Source organism: Molothrus ater, chromosome 9 (assembly GCF_012460135.2).
Source record: "Molothrus ater isolate BHLD 08-10-18 breed brown headed cowbird chromosome 9, BPBGC_Mater_1.1, whole genome shotgun sequence".
NCBI lineage: Eukaryota > Metazoa > Chordata > Aves > Passeriformes > Icteridae > Molothrus > Molothrus ater.
The window spans coordinates 20,537,739-20,558,850 of NC_050486.2; the positions used below are offsets into that span (position 1 = coordinate 20,537,739).

At 51.9% G+C, this 21,112-nt stretch overlaps 1 protein-coding gene across 13 annotated transcripts in view; it reads left to right on the forward strand.

Moving 5' to 3' along the window:
- The window catches only part of PTPRF (protein tyrosine phosphatase receptor type F), a 374,918-nt gene that overhangs the window by 337,732 nt on the left and 16,074 nt on the right, over nucleotides 1-21,112 (forward strand). For 8 of the 13 annotated variants that reach the window (XM_054515796.1, XM_054515805.1, XM_054515798.1 and 5 more), the window contains 6 exons: nucleotides 1,752-1,906; nucleotides 5,104-5,219; nucleotides 7,932-7,964; nucleotides 10,812-10,909; nucleotides 18,676-18,799; nucleotides 20,740-20,915. In XM_054515796.1, the coding sequence (XP_054371771.1) occupies nucleotides 1,752-1,906; nucleotides 5,104-5,219; nucleotides 7,932-7,964; nucleotides 10,812-10,909; nucleotides 18,676-18,799; nucleotides 20,740-20,915 (702 nt within the window). The remainder of the gene's footprint in view (nucleotides 1-1,751; nucleotides 1,907-5,103; nucleotides 5,220-7,931; nucleotides 7,965-10,811; nucleotides 10,910-18,675; nucleotides 18,800-20,739; nucleotides 20,916-21,112) is intronic. The other 5 variants (XM_054515799.1, XM_054515801.1, XM_054515802.1 and 2 more) reach the window with 1 other exon arrangement.

Consider the following 21,112-nt stretch of genomic DNA (forward strand, 5'->3'; position numbering starts at 1 on the left):
GGAGCAGGGGCACCTGCTCCTCTGAGTCTGCCTTTGGAAATGCCACTGAGATAACAGTCCTTCTGATCTCTTCTGCCTCTGACTTCCCTTGGAAGGCAATGCCTCCAGAGTGTGTCTGAAAAAGGTATGAATCTCCGCCCCTTACACAAAGCTTTGGAGATGGTCACACTTTGCTAGCACACTTGTGTGGGCTCCTTCCCTGCCCCACCAATGCACCTTGACCTTCCTGGGGAGACCCAGGCAAAGCCTTTTTGCTCCCTCACAGAGCAGCCCCTTGCCCAAGGAAGGGGAGTCACAGGCTTTCTTGTCTGTGCCATGCTCAGAGCTGTAGCTGGCTCCCTGCCCTGTTGTTTGAGCTGGACACAGCGGTGTAGGAACAGTCTGATGGGTTGCAGTGGTCCTGTGCAGACATCCTCTAAGAACATCATTAAACCAGGAGCTGGCAGCTATTTCAGTTATTGAAACAGGGTCTTGTAGGGCTGAAAGGTTTCACAAAGTGGCAACCACCCCCCACACTTCTTTCCAGAGAGTGGCACCTCTGCTGATAAGTCTGAGGAGAGCAGCTAGGATGCTGAACTAGTGCGTGCTGCCAGAAGGATGTCCCAGATAAGAGCATTTTCTGTACTCCACACGTTTGAAACCAGCCTGGCTGGGATCAAGGGCACCTGTGAGAGTAGATCAAGATGTGCATTTGTGTGACAGCAGCAGGCTTGATTCTTCCCTTTCTTCTCCTCACATATGTGAAGACATGAAGTGCACATTTAAACTCCAGCCTTAAAGCAGGAGATTTATAGATCCACAGGCACCTCTTCTGTGACCAAAACTTTCTATGGCAGGAACAGAGCTTTCTAACTCCTTAATGCCTGGCAGCAGGTGCTGCTCAAAAGCCACAGACATGGAACTGATATAGCTCTGGCCCTCTCTAATAGGTAGAAAGGATTTGTTTTTGCAGCATTTAACCCTTCTGACCCAGCAGCTCTGCGCTGTGAGGATACAACACAGCTCTGTAAGCCTTAGAAACAGCAGCAGAACAGCTGGTGTGGTGTCATTTTTCTGCAGGAAGGGTTTGGGTCTCTGCTGATTCTGACTAGCTGGTGGGGCTAGAAAGCTGTCTCTTCAGGTTATAAATCACTGGGCTGCCACACTGCAGAAGGGAAAGGAACCAGTATGAATCAGCCTCTTTCTAAGGTCTGTTTATCAAAGACATCAGGTGGAAAATGTTCCTGCCATTTCGTTCCTTTAAGAAAACCCGCCTCACCCAGCAGGGGTTTTCCTAATATAACTCTATCCTGAAGAGATGTGTTGGTATCAGCACAGCAGGTATTGTAAACCACTTAGGAATCATCAGCCAGCCTCATTGTGCAATTCTTTGGGATTCAGAAGCTTGTGATTTGGCTCCAAGAAAGTCCAGGGCTGGCAAGTGGCTGTTAGCTGGACTTCTTGAATTTTGCACCTCCAGGTCGGGTTTGTCAGCCCTGAAGTTGCTGGCACTGGAATGTTTCACACCAGTGAAACAGTTCCAGTGTTGCTGGCCCCCAGAATGTGTCGGGCCAGGCAGAAACTGTTGCCACAGCATGACCTCCACTGATGCCAAGGGAGGGAGCCTCTCATGGTGTGTTGCTGGGGTTTGAGAAGCGTCACCATTCTCTGCTAGCCAGCAGCAAGGGGAAACCTCAGCATTTCAGGGATGTAGCTGTTGCTTTAGCATAATGTGCTTGCTTTTCTCTCCCTCTGCTGCCTGTGCTGTTCAGAAGAGATATGCAGCCAGCCCCTACTCGGATGAGATCGTGATGGAAGTGGCATCAGCGAAGCAGCAGGATGAGCCAGAGATGCTGTGGGTGATGGGACCTGTCCTGGCTGTGATATTGATCATCATCATTGTCATTGCCATCCTTCTCTTCAAAAGGTGAGATCCAGTCTGGGACATGGCAGTTATGGCAGGAGCACTAGAGGTGCTGGCAACTTCGGGGCCTTCCTTGTAACCTTCAGCTACAGGGTGCTCTGACAGACAGTCCTGGTGGCCATGGGGAGGAGGAAGGTCTCTACCTGGCACAGCAGAAGGCTCCTTTGTAAGAGAGCCGAAGGGCTGGGTCTGCAGAAGGTAGTTAACACCAGCCCCAGGACACAGCTGCTGTGGGCTCTGGAGGCATATGAACAGTGGGACAGAAGAGAGCAGCTTTGTCCCTAAAGCCAGTCTGACTGCTCTCTTGCCACAACTTGGATTGGCAGCCTTGGGAACTTCTCTAGTACTGGTTCTCTGTAGAAATTTCCTGCTTGATCTGTGGGAGCTGCCACCCCTCCTGTGAATTTTGACTGAAGAGCATTACCTTGGTGGTGAGAACAGGGCATGGATGTGCCAGGCTGAAATCAGAGTGGAGCTTTCTTCTTAGGGCCTCTCAGTCCTGATTACTGGATCAGGACCACCCTCACCCTGTGCTCCCTGTGGGAGCAGACACCTCCTTCTGCCTGTCAGAGCAGTCCTGCTCCCGTTGTAGCTGTAGCGTGTGATGATTGTTCATCCTCTGGAGGAGCCATGGGTTGCATTTGCATGTGTTCATGTAGCCTCTTCAATTACAGTAGGTCATTCTCTATCAGCTCAGCTCTGAGGTTCTGCTCCTCCTGGGCTCTCTATTTACATATGTCTCTCTAGCTGGGGAAGGGAGCTGCCTTTGTTGTCTGATTAAATGGAGTTCTGCTGTGCATGTGCAGTCAGTGCCTTTCTGTGTCAGTGATCATCTCCTTTCTTCTGTTCCTGCTTTTCCCTGGATCTAGTAAGCAAGAAAGGTATGAATCCATTTTATCTTTTTGTTTTCCTAAAATTTCAAGTCTATTTCCCTTTTTAAAAATCCAGCCTGAAGCTACTAAGGGGCATCTTTGTTTTTGGGAGTGTGGAGCATGCCAGCCTTAGGAGTTTACAAAGACTTTGTTTCCTCAAAGGTATCAGCATCCTAGCAGTTGCCAGCCTCTCACAGCTCTCAGGGAGAAGTTCCAACATAAAGACTTCCCAGATTGCTTTTGCAATTAAATTAAAAATCAAAAAAACCTGACAATAACAGCAGTTATAGGGGTTCCTTTGTCTTCTCAGTCACTTCAGACTGAGAGCTGTTCCCTCAAGAATGCACGTGCATTCCTGCAGTCTCTAATGAGGAAGCTTTGAGGGAATACTGGACAACTGTAAGAAACAGCATGTTTGCTTGTCTTTAATGAGAGAAAATGGCCCCAGAGGGGATTTCTATGCCAGGGCCCCATAGAAGGTATTCCCACCTTGCCTTAGGTTAACCTTGTCCCAGAGTTGTGTGGGTGGAGCACCAGGTAGCACTGGCCTGCAGTGCCCAGAGCTGACACACATGTCCCTGCTGCATCCTCACCCATGGGGGAGCAGCAAATCCTCTTCAGCACCACCCATATGCCCAGAGTGATGCTGTGGTTTAGGCTGTCCAGCCTCTCTGAGGAGGCATTTTCTCCCAAAGGTATCTGTGTGTAATACTCACAGTGGCCAGTCTGTAATGGAATGAATTGAAGCTGAGCAGCAGTGGGTAGCTTGGGATCTGCAGGATGGTTTAGGAGTTTCCCTGACTAGGCTAATGAGGCAGAGATAAAGTTTAATTATGTTCTGTGCCCATTCCCCAAAAAAGATGGCCCAATTTGCTTGAGGACTGGTACACAGCAGCACATTGCACATCATGCTGTGCTCCTGATAGGAGGTTTATTTGTTGGCTGTGTATTCTCCATTCTTTCTATCAATGCTCTCAGTCCTTCAGCTCTTTTGTCTTGGTCCAGGCAGCTGGAAGGCTTCTGAGATGTTGAGATGCCTCAGAGTAGGGTGAGACTCACAAGCTGGTTCTCTCCAATGAACAGCTCCAGTGTTTGCTGCAGCCTCAGGCTGCAGATGAAGCTTACAGGCTGGGCCACACAAGGAACACACACAGGTTTCACTCATGACTGATGCACTGTGTCTTCTCTAAGTGCCTCTCATTAGTGGCAGCCCAGCATGCCCAGCCTCTGATGGAAGTGAAAGTGCCCTGTGCCTGTGAGAGCATTTGGGATCTTGCACGGTTCAGGGTCATTACTATCCAGGGATGCAGCTGCCTTTGTGCAGACCCTGGCAGCCCTTCAGTGTGCTTCCAGGGGCCTCACAAGGAGGACCAAAGCACAGACTGATTGTTGCCATTTTCAGGCTGGTAAATGTGCTAGCATTTGTGTACAGCAGCAGTGCTGCAGCTCCCTCTCTTCCAGGAAACATCAGGTCAGCAGAGGTGTTCAGGCAAAATCCATCTGGGGACTGTAGCCAAAAGACAAAGTCTCTGTGTATTCCTGCATGCTCAGTCTATTGGCCAGGTGCCAGGGTCAGCACAGGCTCAGAAGAGAGAACTGCTGTGTTGCTCCTGTCCAACACCCTCCTCCAGCCCTTGGGTATACCCACCATATTTGTAATCTAGAGCTAGAAGTGGGACCTAGAGATTCGCTAGAAACTCTTCTTGCAGTATTATATTTTCCTTAATATTCACTTGTCCACTTTTTGATTGGATCTGTCCCTGCTTTGCCTGTGAATTCCAGTAAGAGCCTGAGGTGGTGGCATCGCTTTAGGCATAAATATAGCATGAAGAGACAACATTGTATTTTATTGTTCCATTAATACACGCCTTGGGTGCCTTCAACCATTCAAGACATGTATTAATGGCCCAATAAAACACACCCTGAAGAGCCTTTACACTATTATATTACAGCATTCTATATTTAAATATTTCTAATACTTGAAAAAAAATTTTATTATATCCTTCCACTACAGGAAATAGTTCCTAGAGACAGTAAGAGGAAACAGTATCTTGCATCTCTCTGCATTTTCTGTAATAAATACTGTGCAGAATACCACATTTCAAAACTGCCTCACTAATCAAACATCTGACATTGCTTATATATAATCTTTCCTGTTTCACAGATGGGAAATTGGAGGCACAGAAGATGATATGACTTACCCAGAGCCCCATGAGCCTGGGATGCTCCTGGCTGTCTGGGACACAGGCACCCAGACTCCTTCCTAGGGTGATTCATGCCAGTCTCTGCCAGAACTCACCTGCTTGTCTCTGCCCTCTCTGTCCACAGGAAAAGGGCACATTCCCCCTCTTCCAAGGATGAGCACTCCATCGGCCTGAAGGACTCACTCTTGGCCCACTCATCTGACCCAGTTGAGATGAGGAGGCTCAACTACCAGACTCCAGGTAAGGAACAGCTCATCCCCTTGAATCCTGCTTCCTCTGGTTCCCCTTCTCCATGTCCCCATGCCAGAGGCAGAGTTGCAGTCCTTCCCACTCTCCAGGAGATCCACACCTTCTCAGTCACAGTGACACAGAGTAGGCTTTAGACCAAGGATGTCCAAGTATCTCCTCTCTGGGTTGCAAATCCTCCTTGCTGGGCCTGTCACTGCAGGCCCATGAGGCTGGGGAACCTGGATGGGGCTGGTCTGTTGTGTGGTGTGTGTCAAACACGGTGTGGAGCTCGTTATGTCCTGAGCTGGGAGGAGCCTCCATGCAGTTGGGAGTTTCCACACCTGAGCTTCAGTGCTGAGCACAACTGGTGCAGTGTTGGCCACATGGGCTGCATCTGGGGCAGTCAGGAGGTACACAGAGCTCTTAGACTGCTGAGGGTGTCCCAGCAGCTTCATTCTGGGATCTTTGGTGTGCTGACTCTCCTGCTCAGCTAAGGGTCAAGAGAAAAGCTACCTGCAGACTACAGTGCTCTGCAGCCAGTGCTGTGGCCCACTGAAGGACTCTGCTGATCATGGTGGTCTCAGTGCAGAGGACGATAGTTCAGTAAAAGCCATTCTCTGCATGCTGCTTTCACTGGCCTGGGATGCCTCAGGCTGTAGCTTTGCCAGCTCATGGAGGCAGCTGTACTTCACACTGCAGAAAGGTCTTGTGCTGCTGCTTTGTGTCTGCACGTCTCTGATGGCACCGCAAGCACAGTACCTGTCATTGTAGTGATCAGAGACAGGCTCTGCCCTGACTCGTTCAGAGCCTTTCAGAGAGTCCAAGTCCTAGATGAACTGAGGGAGCACTTGGGCTTTTGTGATGGAGGGAGCAGTTCAGCAGTAAATGAGGCACATACAGTTCTGTTCTAACTTGCAGCTCCTCCTGGTCTCTAACCTACTTTCCTTTTCCTCCTGCTGTTCATTCATCTAAGAGCTTTCATCTAATAGGAGAGTTTTGAAGGGGCCATTTCCTGATGTAAAACTGCTGTGTCTGGCAGGGGGGGCAAGAACAGCCTTTCCTGTTGCCACTCACAGCAGTCTGGCTCACATCTGGGTTGAGCTACACCAGCACATCTTTTTCTGTGCCAGGGCAGCTGTCAGGGGTCTGTAGTTAGTGCATCTCCCAGTCAGAACCAGTGGCAGATCTCACGTGTGGGCAGCAGCAGAGCTGGCACATTAATTGGTCACAGCACAGCACAGGATGGTGTCACAGCATGAGAGGAAAATGCTGTGGGGAGCAAGGAAGGCACGTGTGCCAGAGGAAGAACATCTCAACAGGCAGATCACCAGGAGCAGCACTAGGGAGGGCATCACACACAGTCAGCAACAGAGTTCAGCTTCTTGAGGAGGAGCACAGTGTTAAACAGGGCTGCTCCAGGACAGCTGTGCGTGGGGACAGGCTTCTGTGACATGTGGGCACAAAAGCCATCTTTGCTGTCTGCTTGTGGTTTGCATTGTGTGAAGAATTGTTGGGCTTGCATCTGCTCCCATCTTCAGAGAGGTCAGGGTGTTGGCAGCAAGGGTGTCCCTTGCCTTGCTAGACCTGTAGCAAGGTTCAAGAGCTGCCATCAGAGAGAGGGAGCCAGGAAATTTCCTTTTCCTGACTGTGAGTAAGGATAAGCCAAAGATGCTGCTCATTTGTTAAGTTTGCAGAGCTCTCTAGAGAGACAAAACCAAGCCAGAGTGCGCAGTTCACTCGAGACAGCAGCAGGACCTGGGATACTGCCAGACACTGCTCCCCCACCAAGAGACAGCACTCTGTCCTCCTCCCCTTCCCCTGCTGCATCCCTTGTGAGTGTCTGAGGAGTGGAAGGGGGTGTTGTGCAGCTTGAAGTGACTGTTCCACTCCTGATGAGCTTGTCCTCGTTAATGAGGCACATGAAAGCCACCAAGCCCAGTGGGCCCAAGCTGTTGCCCCTGTCACCCGATGGAGGTCGAGGCAGTGCTGCGAGGATGCATTGACAAGAGGTGCTGGCCACCAGCCCTGGTAGTTGGTCTCCCTGCTGGAGCTTGCTGAGCAGGGAAAACTTGTTTAATGCATAATTAATTGGTCTACTGTTATTAAATATTAAGCTTTTCATTTTTGTGGTTTTTACTTCAGACAAGGGTTATTCCCCACTGTTGGCCACCCTGTACCAATGTACTGCTGTGCCAAGTCACTGAGAGGATACAGGACTGGGCAGTGTCCCAATACACCATGAAAGGAGACTGAGTAGTGCTGCTGACGAGCTGTGAGCGAGCTGGAGGATCAGGGGCACTGAGCAGAGGTGGCTGGGGCTGAGTGCAGTGCCCCTGGCCACCGAGGAGCACAGATTCCCCCTGTACCTGCCATCTGCTGGCCCTTGCAGGCTTCCCTGGGGCATGGCACTGGGGCCAGTGGTGTGCAGTGAGAAATGTAGCTCTCAGTGTCACATGAAGGCCTGTGGACTCACTCCTTGCAAGTAGCTCCAGCTGTTTGCCAGTGTCAGGGGGCAGCACTGGCCAGAGCCAGCAGCTGCAGCCAGTTGCAGAGCAGCCCCAGGGCCAGGCACTCAGTCCTATGCTGGAAGGAAGCTCCCAGTGCTGTGGTATATGGTGCTTTCCTTTTCATCTTCATCTCGTTGTCTTTCCATCTCTGAACCTCTGCAATGATGACTAAAGGCTAATGGGATTTCTGTTCTTGCCCCATTTCTTTTCTTTGCAGGTGCCAGTGTCCCCTGTTGCCCGAATATCTCAAGTTAGTTTTAACTCCTGTTTTTATCTTTCGACACCTTTTGCTTTTTCTTTCCCTTTCTCTCTCATATCTGTATTTTTTGTTTCAATGTCATGAAGATCACCTTCACTCACAGCAGACTGTAACATGGCAGTGATTCACTTTCTGACATGATGTGTGGGGCCAGGCTCGGTACTGCTCGCACGGCACTACAGCAGCTCACTGCAGGACAGTGCAGAAGGGAAGGTCCCGAGTGATGGGCTGCCAGGAGGCCTCTGCAGCAGCCCTTTCCCTGCTCTCCAGCCTCCTACCCCCTCGGAGTGGCAGGCCAGGCTCTGCCATGGTGCCAGGCCTGCAGCTGGCTCTGCATGGGGACTGATAACCTTGGCCATTCTGGAGGGAGTCACCTGCTAAAAATCCCAGATGGACGAATTGAAGGGGGCTCTTCAGTGGTTGAACACACTCTCTTCCTACCTTGGGCAAACTGGTTTCCCTAGGCTGGGTCACCTCTGCCACAGACAGAGCACATGATGGTCTCTGGACAGCCTGAGTTTGGGTACCAGAATCCCGGGCACAAAGGAGGCACTTACTGCTCTAGCAGCTTGGATGGAGTAGTACCAGCCTGCAGATAAAAGTTCCCCCTTATCACTTGTCTTCTGAGCTTCAAGTTCATCCTCAAACAACCATAAAAGTATGGCCACCCTGCCTTGGGATGTACAGGCATCTGTGTATGCACACAGGAATGGGAGACGTAGGATAAATACTTCCCCTGGGAGCAGAGCCAAGGGCTTCGCTGTGTGTGTTGCCTGCAGGCATTGTGAGACCTCTGAGCTCTTCTAGCCTCGTGGTGAGCTCACTGTCCTCTTGCAAGAGCAATTGGAAGAGCTTGTGGAAGTCCTGGCAGTGTGTACAAATCTCCATCTTGCCCTGCACTGTCAGTGGCTGCTGTTTAGGTTCACCATAATGGGATTCCAACCACCTCTATTCCCCACCTGCTCTTGCAGCTCTTTTGTTGCTGCAACACTTCTCTGACTGGCAAAACACAAGTTTGGAGAGACCACCTTGTGTTTCTCAGCAGAGATGAGGCTCTGCAGCTCTGCTGTGGTCCATGGCTCTGCTGTACATAACCATGTTTGAAGAAGCACATACTGTGGCTGTGTTCCAGTCTCTTTGTCCTTCCTGTCCCACACTTCTGTCTTGGTCCCACACTGTTCTCATCATTCAGTTGCTCATGAGTGGCAGCTCTGCAAAGGCTGCTCCTGAGCTACAGCCTCAGAGTTCTGGCATGAGTGAGGAATTTGTGCCAAAACCAGCATCATCTCTGTCCCTTTGAGGGCTTGCTCAGCCACCTCGGGGATCCTGATGGGTGAAGTGGCAAACAGGACCATCTGCAGGAGGACCTCAGCACAAGGCAGAATAGGGGTATTTCCTTCTCCACCTGTCTGTGTGTTCTCAGGCCATCCGTGGGTAGCTGTGCACTGCCGAGCAATGGCAGGATGAGTGTGTGTTGGGTTGGGTCTTGCTGTGTGCAGTGATGTCAGATGTTTTATGCAGAGGTCTGAGGGTAACACTCCCGTGTTATCACCTTGTGACTTGTCACCACCGTGTAAAATGTGTGTACCCAGCCTGGAGACTGCTCCATCACCTCTGTGGCCCATCACTGCCTTCTGTGGCAGTATTCAGCCTCCTGAGCAATTGAGAAGCTTCTGGCTGTGCTCCAGCCTGACTCTCTGGGTGTGAGTCAACAGCTTCAGCCTATTAATAATCATCATTACCCATGTGGGGTTTCTGGGAAACCCATAGAGCAGCCGATGGAGTCACGAGCCTTGGGATTTGGATGACGTGTTTCACAATCACGTTCCTGCCAGTTCAACATCTCAGCATCACAGAAGGAGGTTGTGGTGGTTAAGCTCTGAGTCCCAGGGCCTCAGGAGGGCTCCTCCCAATCCCACATGCACACCCCCACAGTACCTGTCCCATGTGTGGGATCCCTTCCTCTGGGCCTTTCTGCTGAGCAGGGCTTTAGCTGTGCCCAGGATGAGCTGTGATGTTGCATCCCTGGTTTAGGCAGGGCAAGACTTCTGCCATGGCTTGAGCTGCATCCCAGCTCGCAGCAGCCTCCCAGAAGCTGCTGGAGGGCACATAGCTGCCCATGGTGCCTTGCATGAACCAGCCCAGAGGAGCTGGATTTTGGGCCCTGGAGCGGGCTCTGCCTCTGGAGCATCACTGAAGAGTTATGCAGCTGTGGGCAGAGCTGCTCCTCAGCTCTCAGAACACTGTACAATGTCCTACCAGGGAATGAGCCATTCTTCTGTGGGGCCCTTCGCATCCTTCTCTAATGCCCCGGGGACTGTGACAGCATCTGCCTACCCAAAAAGCTGTGCACATGCACTGCAGAGGTTTCACTGCAGAGTTTCTTCATGGCTAATGCCATTGTTAGGGGTAAGCAAGAGGATCAGCTTAAGCCCTTGGCAGTGGGAGCACCAGTGTGTTCAACTTCAGCCCATGCGGGAGCCTGGGAGGCACAGAGGCAGCAGTGACAGCAGTGACAGCGTGTCCTCGGCCCGTTCCTGCCGGGGCTGGCCGAGCCCTGCCCTCTGCGTGGCCTGCTCAGTGTGCCCGTGGCTGCACTGTCCGAGCATGCTCACCCGCCATGCCCATTCTGCACATCACCTTTGTGTTCTGTCCACGCTCCGGGACTGCCGCATGCCCTCAGCTCCCCTCCATCCCGCCCGGCGCTTCCATGGTCACACGTGTCCACCTGCACCCACCTCTGGGGTTTGCTGTGCCCATGCTCGTGCTGAGCCCTCCTCGGCCGTGCAGAGCCCTAACTGTTCTCCTCTCCCTCCTCCCTCCTTGTCTCGCTTGCAGGCATGCGTGACCACCCCCCCATCCCCGTGAGCGACCTCGCTGACAACATCGAGCGGCTCAAGGCCAACGATGGGCTGAAGTTCTCCCAGGAGTACGAGGTGAGCCTGAGAGCGGCACGGGCAGCAGGGTGCAGTGGTGCTGGCCAGGACCCCAGCAGAGAGGGCCTGGTGAGAGCTGAGCTGTGCCTCCCCTGCAGCAATGCTGTGTGGTCAGTCCTCCCACCAGCCCTGGGAGCCTACCAGCTCTCCCTGCCAACCCCACAGTGGTGGGAACTCACCTTGAGCAGTTGAAGCGTGGCTGGTACAGGGAGAAGGCCTTGCAGGAGAATGCACAGCAGCCTGCCATGCTGCCACCATGGTTATGGTCTTAGGAGTGAATGGGAGCTCATGTCTGCCTACCTAGACTGTCACTGATTACTTTGTTCTGCTCTGTGAGGGCTGCACTCCATCCAGGTTGGCTGATGTATTTTGGTCTGCAGTATGTGTGCCCATTCACTTCCATCTGTGTTCAAAGCTTTGCTCTCTGCACCGTCCTCTGATGCCAGCAAACATGCCTTGTGAGTTTGCATTCCTGCTTTCCCCAGCTAATCTCCCACTGGACTGTGCTGGCATTAGCCTCTGCCATTCAGCATCAGTGCCCATAGAAACTCTGCTAATGTCCCACTGCCCTGGAGTAGTCCAAGCTATCCTCCCTGCACAGAGCTTTCTGCCTGTGACCTGCAGTCACGAGCTGCAAACCTGCTGCAGTTCTGGATCGTGCTCCCACCGTTATCCATGTCTCTGGTGCAGCCCCTGGGTAGGTCCTGCCTGCATCCACCACGATGCTGCCCTTGCTCACACACACAGGCATGTGCTGGCTGCTTGGGGAACCGTTCCCTCCGCTGCACCTCTCTCAGCCCAGCTCCCTCCAGCCCTGCCCTGTCCTCCCTGAGAACAACTTGCCAAAGGGAGGGAATGTGGAGGGAAAGGGGCTGACCTACCTGAGGGCTCCCTCACCTTTTTTGCACTTTCCAGGCTGCATGATTAGGTTGCAACTATTTAAAATTGGGAAAAGTTCCTCTGCAGCCATGAGAGCAGGAATGGCAGGATGATGTTTTGCTGTGCTTATATGCAGAGCCCTCTTGAGCTGCAGGGGACTTGTAAATAAACCCCCCACTAGTATTAAAGAGGGAATAAATTTGGGAAGTGTTCTTTGCATGTGTTATCACTTCTGTTTGAATTGTTATCTGCCTGTGCCTGTGGCCACCCCTTCCTGCACCATACCTACACTGATTTATGAGATGAGATCAGAGCATTTGCCCACAAGGTAGGATTATATATGCCAGGAAAGGGAAAGCAGATCTCTATGTTGAGAAGGTAAGAGACAAATTCCAGCTAGTTCAAAGGGTGTGCTGCTTTTACCTGAGGAAGGCACAGAGATCTTTTTTTGCTTTGGGATGCCAGGTGGAGGGTCTTGGCATCCCTCTGCACTTACTGTCTGAACCAGAGAGATGAGCTACAGCATTACGTTGTGACTTGGGAAATGTTTAAAGGAATAACGTGCTTTCCTTGCAGTTACCTGTGTGCTCATGTATGTCCTGCCAGTGGAGCCAAAGTGTGCAGTCATATCTGTCTGCCTTGGGCTTTTTGTTACCAGTCCAACTGAAATGTTAAGCAGGGCTGTCCACTCTGCTACAGGCAGGCTGTGGTTCTGCTGCACGGTGGGGATTCAGCAAGATCCAGTGTCTCTGCACTCCCATCCTCACATTAGGCCTGTGCTCAGTAGAGCCTGCAGCATAATACTGAGCTGTGGGAACTGTTTTTGAAAAAATGAGCATTAAATAAATTCTCTTAGCTGCTTTCATGAGCCTCTCTCTTCTCATTTCTCTTTCTTTAGAATATCATGGCTGGTTGAGAGCACCAATCAGTTGTACTTCTCATGTTGAAGCAGCTATTAAGTAGCTGATTGTTGCATATAATTTTTTTTTCCCCTGGATTCTGCTGTGTTTGACTCCTCATCATCAGAAAATTGCCGAACATGACAGGCTTGTAGAGTGTTTGACACTAGGACGGACCCAAAAGTAGAAGGGGTTGCACCTTGTTGGCATGTGGGGATCAATGCAATCATTTTCCATTTGAAATGCCAGTGAGAAGAATCCTGGACTGAGTTTGAAGAGAGCAGCAGCTGCCTGTGCAGGGCTGCTGTGGCAGCAGGTCTGCTCTCATCCTGGTCCCTGTGTGTGTGGGTTTGGCAGGGCAGCAGCTCCCTTTGATAGCAGGGCTGCAGGGCAGGACAGGCATGGTGTGTGCTGCTGACTAAGGGAATCTGCAGAGTGGGTGGGGAAAGAGCAGAGGTGGGAGGGGAGCAGGCTGAGCAGCCCCTGTGGGAGCCCAGGAGGCAGGAACCACACCTCAGCACATGCTTGCATTTTAAGCAATTGATACAGTCCCAATGTTCACCCTGGGACTCTGTGAGCCCCAGACCTTACACAGAGCTGAGTGGTGATGACCCAGTGCTTTGAGAAGTGAAGGCCCTGACCCTGTTCCCCATGGCATAATGGTGCTGCCAGAATGGGCATAGCACAGCTGAGCAGGGAGACACAAGGGAGGAAGGCATGGCAGGTGAGCCCCCAAGGCCCATTTGCTGTTTGATTGTGCTTTGAAATAGTTGCATTTTAAGTGTTTTTGTAGAGCAGCCTGTCAGCCTAACATCTCAGTGGGGTGCAGGGCTGTTTATAGATGGCTCACATTCCAGGAGCAGTGGCACCACAGGCAGAGAGCAAATATTTAACAGCACTTTTAACCATTGAGGCCAGCTGGCCTAGAGCCATCAGTCTGGCACTTGCCTCGGCTGTGCAAGCAATAGCAGGGTAACCTAGACACAGGTGACATGAAACAAGACCTGTCAGCACCTCCCCACATGCCTGGGAAGGGGGCAGGAAGGGTGGGCAGAGATTTCTCACAGCCATCTGACCTCTATTCCCACAGTGAGAGAACAAATAATACTGCTCACACCAGCGTGCCAGCCCGGGTGGCTGTGCAGCCCATGTGACAAAGCCAGCACAGAGCAAGCTGTGAGCTGGCTGCAGTGAGCAGGCTCATGAGCTGTGGGTTAGCCCTCACCCCTGGCACCTGGGAGCCATCCCAGCTGTACCTCCTGGTACCCCTGGTGCTGCAGGAGAGGCTGAAATGCAGTTGCTGGGAGCTGAGCCGTCTGCAGGCACAGTTCAGTGCTGCCATCTGCTCTGCACAGGGCGAGCACAGCCCCACCACGCTGCACAGGCAGGCAGCAAGCTGGGGGGGAGCAGGGCACAAGGGTCTGGCAGCTGCTTCTGGCCTGGCTGCACCGGGGAGTATTTCATTTTTAGTGTACAGTGAAAGCTACAGCGAATTTACAGTGTGGGATTAATGGAATTAGATAAGTAGAAAGAAGGCTGAGCCCCCTGACTGTGGATGTGCAGGTGGTGGCAGGCGCTGCCGCTGTGTTGGAGCTCCTCCTGTGGGCACCTTCCCACGCTGCAGCCTGTGCTCCCAGGGCAGGATCCTGCCCTGGCACAAACTGCTGGGCACACACATCTCACACTCCTGCTGTGGGATCCACCAAGCTGAGCATTGCTGTTAGCAAACTCAGGACAGGCAGGCTCCAGCCAGCACTGATTCCTGCTCTCTTGTAGTGCTCTACATCCTGCATCACCATCCCAGGAGAAGATTTTTTCCTTATTCCTTTCCAAACTGCATCCTGATCCTATTGCTCCTCATGTCCATCCAGTGTGTGGCCCCCAGGAGCAGAGCAGAGCAGGTGATGAGACCCTGGCAGTGTGGCACTGCCTGGCATGTTAGTTCTTAGTAATCTTTAGGTTGTGTGAGATTTCACTGTGCTCCTGCTTCCTAGTGTGTAGGGAGGCTGCAGACCTTTCCTCACAGTTTCCTGTGGAGAGAAGCACTGGTGGTTTGCCCAAACCCTGTATTCACTTGCATTTCCCATAAAGCCTCTGAGGACACTGCACCTTCCGTGCCTGCAGCCCTGGCAAGGCAGGTCAGGTAGCAGCAGAGGTGCTTGGGTCCCTGGGGCCAGTGAGCCCAGGAGGATCCAGGTAGCACCCAGGGAGCCTTGTTTTAATGGCTTGCCTGGTTTAATGGCTCATTGGAAGCTGCCTGGCAGGCACAGGACACTCACCGGTAATAAGAATAATAAGGCTGAAGTGCTGCCAGCCATTGATTCAGGGGCACATTATGTCCTCATTTAAGGCGTGGTGCAGATTGACAGTGGTCAATGCTCCTGCTAATGTGGTTGATTTCACAGGAGGACAGGAAGCACTCACTGCCTGTGCATCTTCCTGTCCCCGTGCCCTTGTGCAGCTCCCTGAGCTGCTGTTCTGCCCCGGGCACTGCCTGCCTGGGCTCTCCACGCCTGCCAGCAGCAGAGGCAGCAGCAGGGCCTCAGCGTGCAGAGAGATTTTGGAACTGCACTAAGGAAGGGGAGCAGCAAGCCCGAGGTGGATTGTATGTGAGAGTCAAACTGGCACTCAGGGATGTTTGCTAGGCATTTGTAAAGTGCTCTAGAGTCTGTCAAGGAAAGAGCCTTTTTCCAATCCCTTTTCAATGGTCTGATTCTGTCTTTATGGCAGTAGCAGCAGGGATCCCTGAACTGCTTTGGTGAAATTGTTCCTTGCACTTCCATGCTGGGAAGGAGGAGTTTTACTAATTGGGCTTTTTCTTAATTTGCACTTGCTGTCTTACAGCATCTCCCTGTCACATTAAAGCAAAGCAAAAGTCATGGTGCTTTTAAGTTTCCTCCTGGCTCATTTCCTTCCAATTTCCCAGGCCTTCTGCTTTCTAGGAAGAGTGTGTTTGTCGGGAGTGTTACTCTGATCAAGTTTTGGGATGAAGCAGTGATTCCCATGAGCCCCCCAGAAAGGAACAGGAGCAGATTCTTGGTGCCAGGGCAGTTGTGGAGCAAGGTGGGGAGACGAGGCAGTGCTACTGCAACAGGGGCTGCAGAGCATTGTACAGAGATGGGACAAGACTTGCCAACCACTGCTCCATGTAGGGGCTCCAACTCTCTCCAAGCAGCCCATCATCCTCCCATTTATTTACTCATTTGTTTGCCTTAAAGGGGGGAACAGGTGTACATTAATTCATCACCAGAGTTTAAATTAAATCATTTTACTTCTAAATGAGTCACTAATTTGCAGGAGTATTTAATTAGAGCCTCTTTGCACTCAGGTGCTGTAGTAGTTCTGACTTTCTCACCTGTTTGCCCTCTTAAGAGGCTGATGATGATTAGACCATTTCTGCACATACTCATTGCACATCAAAGCTATTAACCCTAATGGCAACACCTTGATGCTCCTCCTCCATTCTGGAGGCTCTTGGCAGCCTTGTCCTCCCCCAGGAAATAACCCTTTCCTCTGCTGTGGCAGGACACAGATTTGCTGTGCAAAGCACTCCACACCCCACAGCTGGGTCAGCCCTGCAGCCTTTTGGCAGGGATTTGCAGCATAGATTGAGCATGAACAACTGCACTGAGCTCTGCTTGCCTCTGCTGCAGGGGCTCACTCCAGCACCCACCTGTGCCCATTGAGAGTGTTCACAGAGTGCAATTACAGCTGGTGCTTCCTTGGGTTGCTTCTTCACAGCAAGAAGATGCTCACTGATACCTTCAGAGCCAGTCTCAGCTTCACCAACAGCTAGTCAAGTCTCTTCATGGGCTGTCTGTGCAGACAAAGGCCACCTTTCTGAAAAATAGGTGTTACTTATGTTTCTAATAGGCACTGGTGGGTCCATATTTTCCTCATTAGTTTGTATATTTGTGCTTCTCCTTCAGTGTGCTCCATATTGATGAGACTGATGTCAAAACCTCACTTACTTATCTCTACTCCAAACCATAAAGTCCTTTCATATTATATTCCTCTTTTTTTTTTCCCATGTCTTCAATCATTTCTGAATTCCCCTTGTGCAGTTCAGGCCCACTGTTGGTGGGCATCTTCTTCCCTGCCACACACCTGAGAGTGGGGAGCATCTAAAGAGCAGATCCCCTGGGCAGCCTGTACTGAAAGCAAGATACAGGTGCCTGAATGACATGAAGTGACCCAGAGAGCTGTGAGCTGTGCTGAGATGTCTCTGTGCCTGGGCAGAGGAGTGTGCAAGGCCTGTGGCAGCCAGGCTGTGTGTTTGCAGCCAGAAGTGGTGCTTGCAGTCTCCACTCCCAGCATCCTGGCTGCAGCGCCTCTGAGCACAGCAGCTGCCTGCTTATTACACTGATAATAGAAAATTACAGGTTTTCTCTAGGAAATGTCTATTTACATCCTACATTTCCCAAACTACCTATTAGCATCGCTGTGATGTCACATCCTCCTGTGCCTTTTCGTCAGCACTGGCCCCTCTACCTGCAGGCAGCCTGGGCCACACCTGGGGACAGACAGCTGCCACCTGGCACAGCACTGGCTGTGCCCTGCATGTGCTGCAAAGCCCTCAGGGCTAGTGCAGCAATGCAGGCTCTACCTTGCTCCCTGCTCAAGCCAGTGCCCACACCCACTGCTGGCTGCTTGGGAAGTGCCTGCTGCACAGCACAGGAGCAGAGGGGACATCAGTGGGTGTCATTTTGTGCACAGCTGGTGGTTGGTGGAACTGAGCAGAGGGACCATGGGAGCTGTTCATGTCAGCTCAGTCAAGGAGCTGTGCTTCCCACCTCAGCCTTTTGCTCGCAGCTGATTCAGAGCTGACAGGCATTTCACTGGCTGAGAAACCTTCTGACACGACTCTTCCAGGCAGTGAGCACAGATGCCTGCAGGGAGCACAACATGCAGTGCTTTCCTTGGCCTATTTCCCCAGTGCTTTGTCCATGGGCCAGCAAAGTTTCAGAGACCCTGAGCTGGAGCAAGATTTCAAGAAGGTTTTGACATTGTTGTTAATTTTGGGGGGAAAGGGGTTCATGGCATGACTGATTTCTGGTGTAGCTGCTTGCCCCCAGCTCGCCCAGGGCTGCATGTGCAGAGCAAGTCCCTGCTTGAGGCAGGTGTCTTACCTGTGTGTCTCGCATGTCTCTCGGACAGCAAGAGCATCCCATCTCAGAGGGGTGCTCTGGGGATGGTCCTTGTTCACCTTGCTTTGTGCATGGACTGAGATGATAGAGAAGGCTTTGGGAAGAGGCTGCCTGGCCGTGGAGCAGCCATGGACTGGGTGCACCAGCCCATGGCTCATGGAAGAAGCACTGGGTGTGCAAGGCCAAGTGGGAGTGGGATGTGTGCTTTTCAGGCAGTTACATAGTGTGCAGGCCAAGATTTATAACCACATCTCTTCTCCAGGTTTATAGTTTCTTGTCACTCTATTAACTCAAACGAGAGATGTTTACATTGCATAAGTAGCTGGAGCAGTGGATAGTAACCTATTAATTTTCATGACTATTCCCTGGCAAATGCTTACAGGCTGTGTTGCAGGACACTAATACCAAAAGCTCCTGGGGCACAAGACACCCAGGGCTTGCTGTATTTCAAGAGGCTGCAGTTCAACAGCTAATGAAACTGCTAGGTCAAGATCTGCACAGTCAGGTCTCTCGGAATCCTGGCAGAAGACCAAATTTTTGCTGATGGGTAGCTCCAGAGGAAAGGATGAGCATGCAGCAGAGGAGATGAAGGCTCATCTGCAGTAGGCTGCCCCAGTGAGGAACTGCTTTGCCTGCAGATAGTGGGATGCATGTGCCACTGGAAACTGGTTTTCAGGTATGGTCTGGCTTGATGCTACTGCCGTGGACACCCATGGAAGCTGTGTCTGGCCTGGGGAGAGGTGTGCAGGACAGTGCAGATTTCCTGACTGAATCCCATGTGCTGCAGCACTCCAGTGTGCTGGAACCGCTACCAATTCCTTCCTTCTCCTTCTCTCCACAGTCCATTGATCCTGGGCAGCAGTTCACCTGGGAGAACTCCAACCTGGAAGTGAATAAACCGAAAAACCGCTATGCAAATGTGATCGCCTATGACCACTCGCGTGTCATCCTGACTTCCATCGATGGTAAGAGTCACTGCACTGGGCACCCAACAAGCAGCTGAACCTGACTGTAGCAAGGAGACCATCTTTTTCTGTGTTCTAAGCTGAGCAGGGACAAACACCAAGCATCAGCATGATCAAATGTGTGTTCTGGCTGGCCAGAAGAGAAAGGGCGCTGTAAAGCTTTCCCAGTGTCCTCAGAGCAGGGTGTTCTGTGTGGTTGCTTCTTAGTACTGCTGGCAGCAAACATGTCTGTCCCAGCAGCCTCCTCTCCCACTGTCCTCTCTGTGTGACTTCAGCTGCCTTCCTTGCTACATGGTGAAACGTGGCACTGTTAGTGCCATTTGCCATCCTCTGTCCCAGCACAGTTGTAGGGCCAGTATCTTTCTCTGAGACTTGTCAATATATGGGCCCAAATAAGTGCCCAGAGAGGCACAGGGTGAGGGGTGCTCCTTCCCCTGAGACATCAGACTCCATACATCCCTGTCCTCCATGGGAGCATCAGGCCCTGGTGTCCATAGCACTGACCCCCATGACTCCAAGAACCAGCCCCACATCCCTGGAGTTTGGGCTAATACACGTTTCTAGTCCTGTTGCACACAGAGGAGCTGGAGCTCACCCACTCCCCTTGTTTTATTAACCAGCACCCAGCTCTGCTCACCCAGATCTGAGCCCACTGATGGATGATGGGGAAGATACAGCTAATTCAATGCACCCTGCTTGGGGAAGACCTGGCTTTGCACACAGGTGGCCCTCCAGTCACTAGCATCCTTTTTTGGGAGATGGAAAAGCCTTCTCTGATGGTAATGCACTATTCATCCTCTTCAAGAGGAGGAGAGGCAGCCAAACAGTCCCTCACAGCAAGCCCTGTTAAGCAGCAGCAGCAGCAATGTGAAGGCCTGGCATGTCTGCTCATGGGCAAACCCTCGCAGACAGCTGTGGGGTGAGCACACGGGGGAATCCCTGCTTTCCAGGCTGACTCAGTTGCTGTAAGTAGTGTCTGTGCCTTCCTGGGAACTGTTCCCAAAGCACCCTGCCAGCCCCGTGCTGCCCGTGCCAAGGAGCCAAGCGCTGCACTCCAGCTGCTGCCGCCCCAGCGCTGCCAGCACTTCGTGTCTGCTGGAGACTGCTGAGACCTGGAGAACAGAGCTGTAGAGTTTTCCCCAGGACAAAAGGACGAGGGGTGACCCCCAGCTTTATTTCCTTTCTCTAATGAAATGCAGATGCTCTCTCCTGGGCAGACAATGAGATTCCTGCTGCTTTCTATCCCTGCAGCCTGGGCAGCCCATGCTGAGCAGGGTTTGGAAGCAGCCTCAGGCCTCTGCTTTGCCAAATTTATTTTAGTGACTATGTGTTTGCATTTTAAAGGCCTTTACGAAAAATTCCTTTCCTTAAAGTGGTGGAGGCTTTGTGGGGGCTGGAGCAGCCTCTGCCAGCAGGCAGCAGAAGGGGTCTCATACTGAAGGGTTTCAATGGTGGTAGGAGGAAGATCGCTGGTTCCTTGGGGATAGTTTTCCGTGCAGGAAGAATGGGGGAACATCCTTGCCTGACATCCCTTCCTAACAGAGACAAGCTAATAAAGGAGCCTCATTTTTAAAAGGTGCTGTAGGACCATAACAAATTGCTGGTGAATTTAAGACAATTATTTCAGTCAGTTGCTTGGGGCCGTATGAGCTCCTTAATATTCCTGCCTGTGAATTTTCCTTTGTGTGCGTGTGGCAGCTGTCTCTCTGCTTTGGTGTTGCCTGCTTGTTGCATTAATGTGGGAGTTACAAAGGGTTCTTCTTTTTTCAGGCACCATCCTTGTGCTTTGCAGGATCCCTGGGAGAGATCCTGACATCACCCCATAAAGGAGAGCCTTGAGAACATGCCAGCCTCTTCTGTTGCCTGTGGGGCCCAGCAGAGCTGTAGGTCCAGGGCTGTGGGCTTACCCCAGTAACTCTTGCCCTCTTTCTCCCCTACAGGGGTCCCAGGCAGTGATTACATCAATGCCAATTACATCGATGGCTATCGGAAGCAGAACGCCTACATCGCCACGCAGGGACCGCTGCCAGAAACCCTCAGTGACTTCTGGAGGATGGTGTGGGAGCAGAGAACAGCAACTATAGTCATGATGACCAGGCTGGAGGAGAAGTCCAGGGTACAGTGTGTGCTTTCTCTCTTTTCTGGAGCTGTTGGGGGGAAGAAAGGAGGAATGGGAGCACAGGGCATAAGGGCACCCAGGGAGGGGCAGCTCCAGCGATGTGGCTCACTGCTTTGTGCAGCCCAGCAACAAATGCCTTGTAAGCATATCCCTGTGGGGCAAAAGGGTGGCAAAACCTCCTGTTGCTGGCCTGC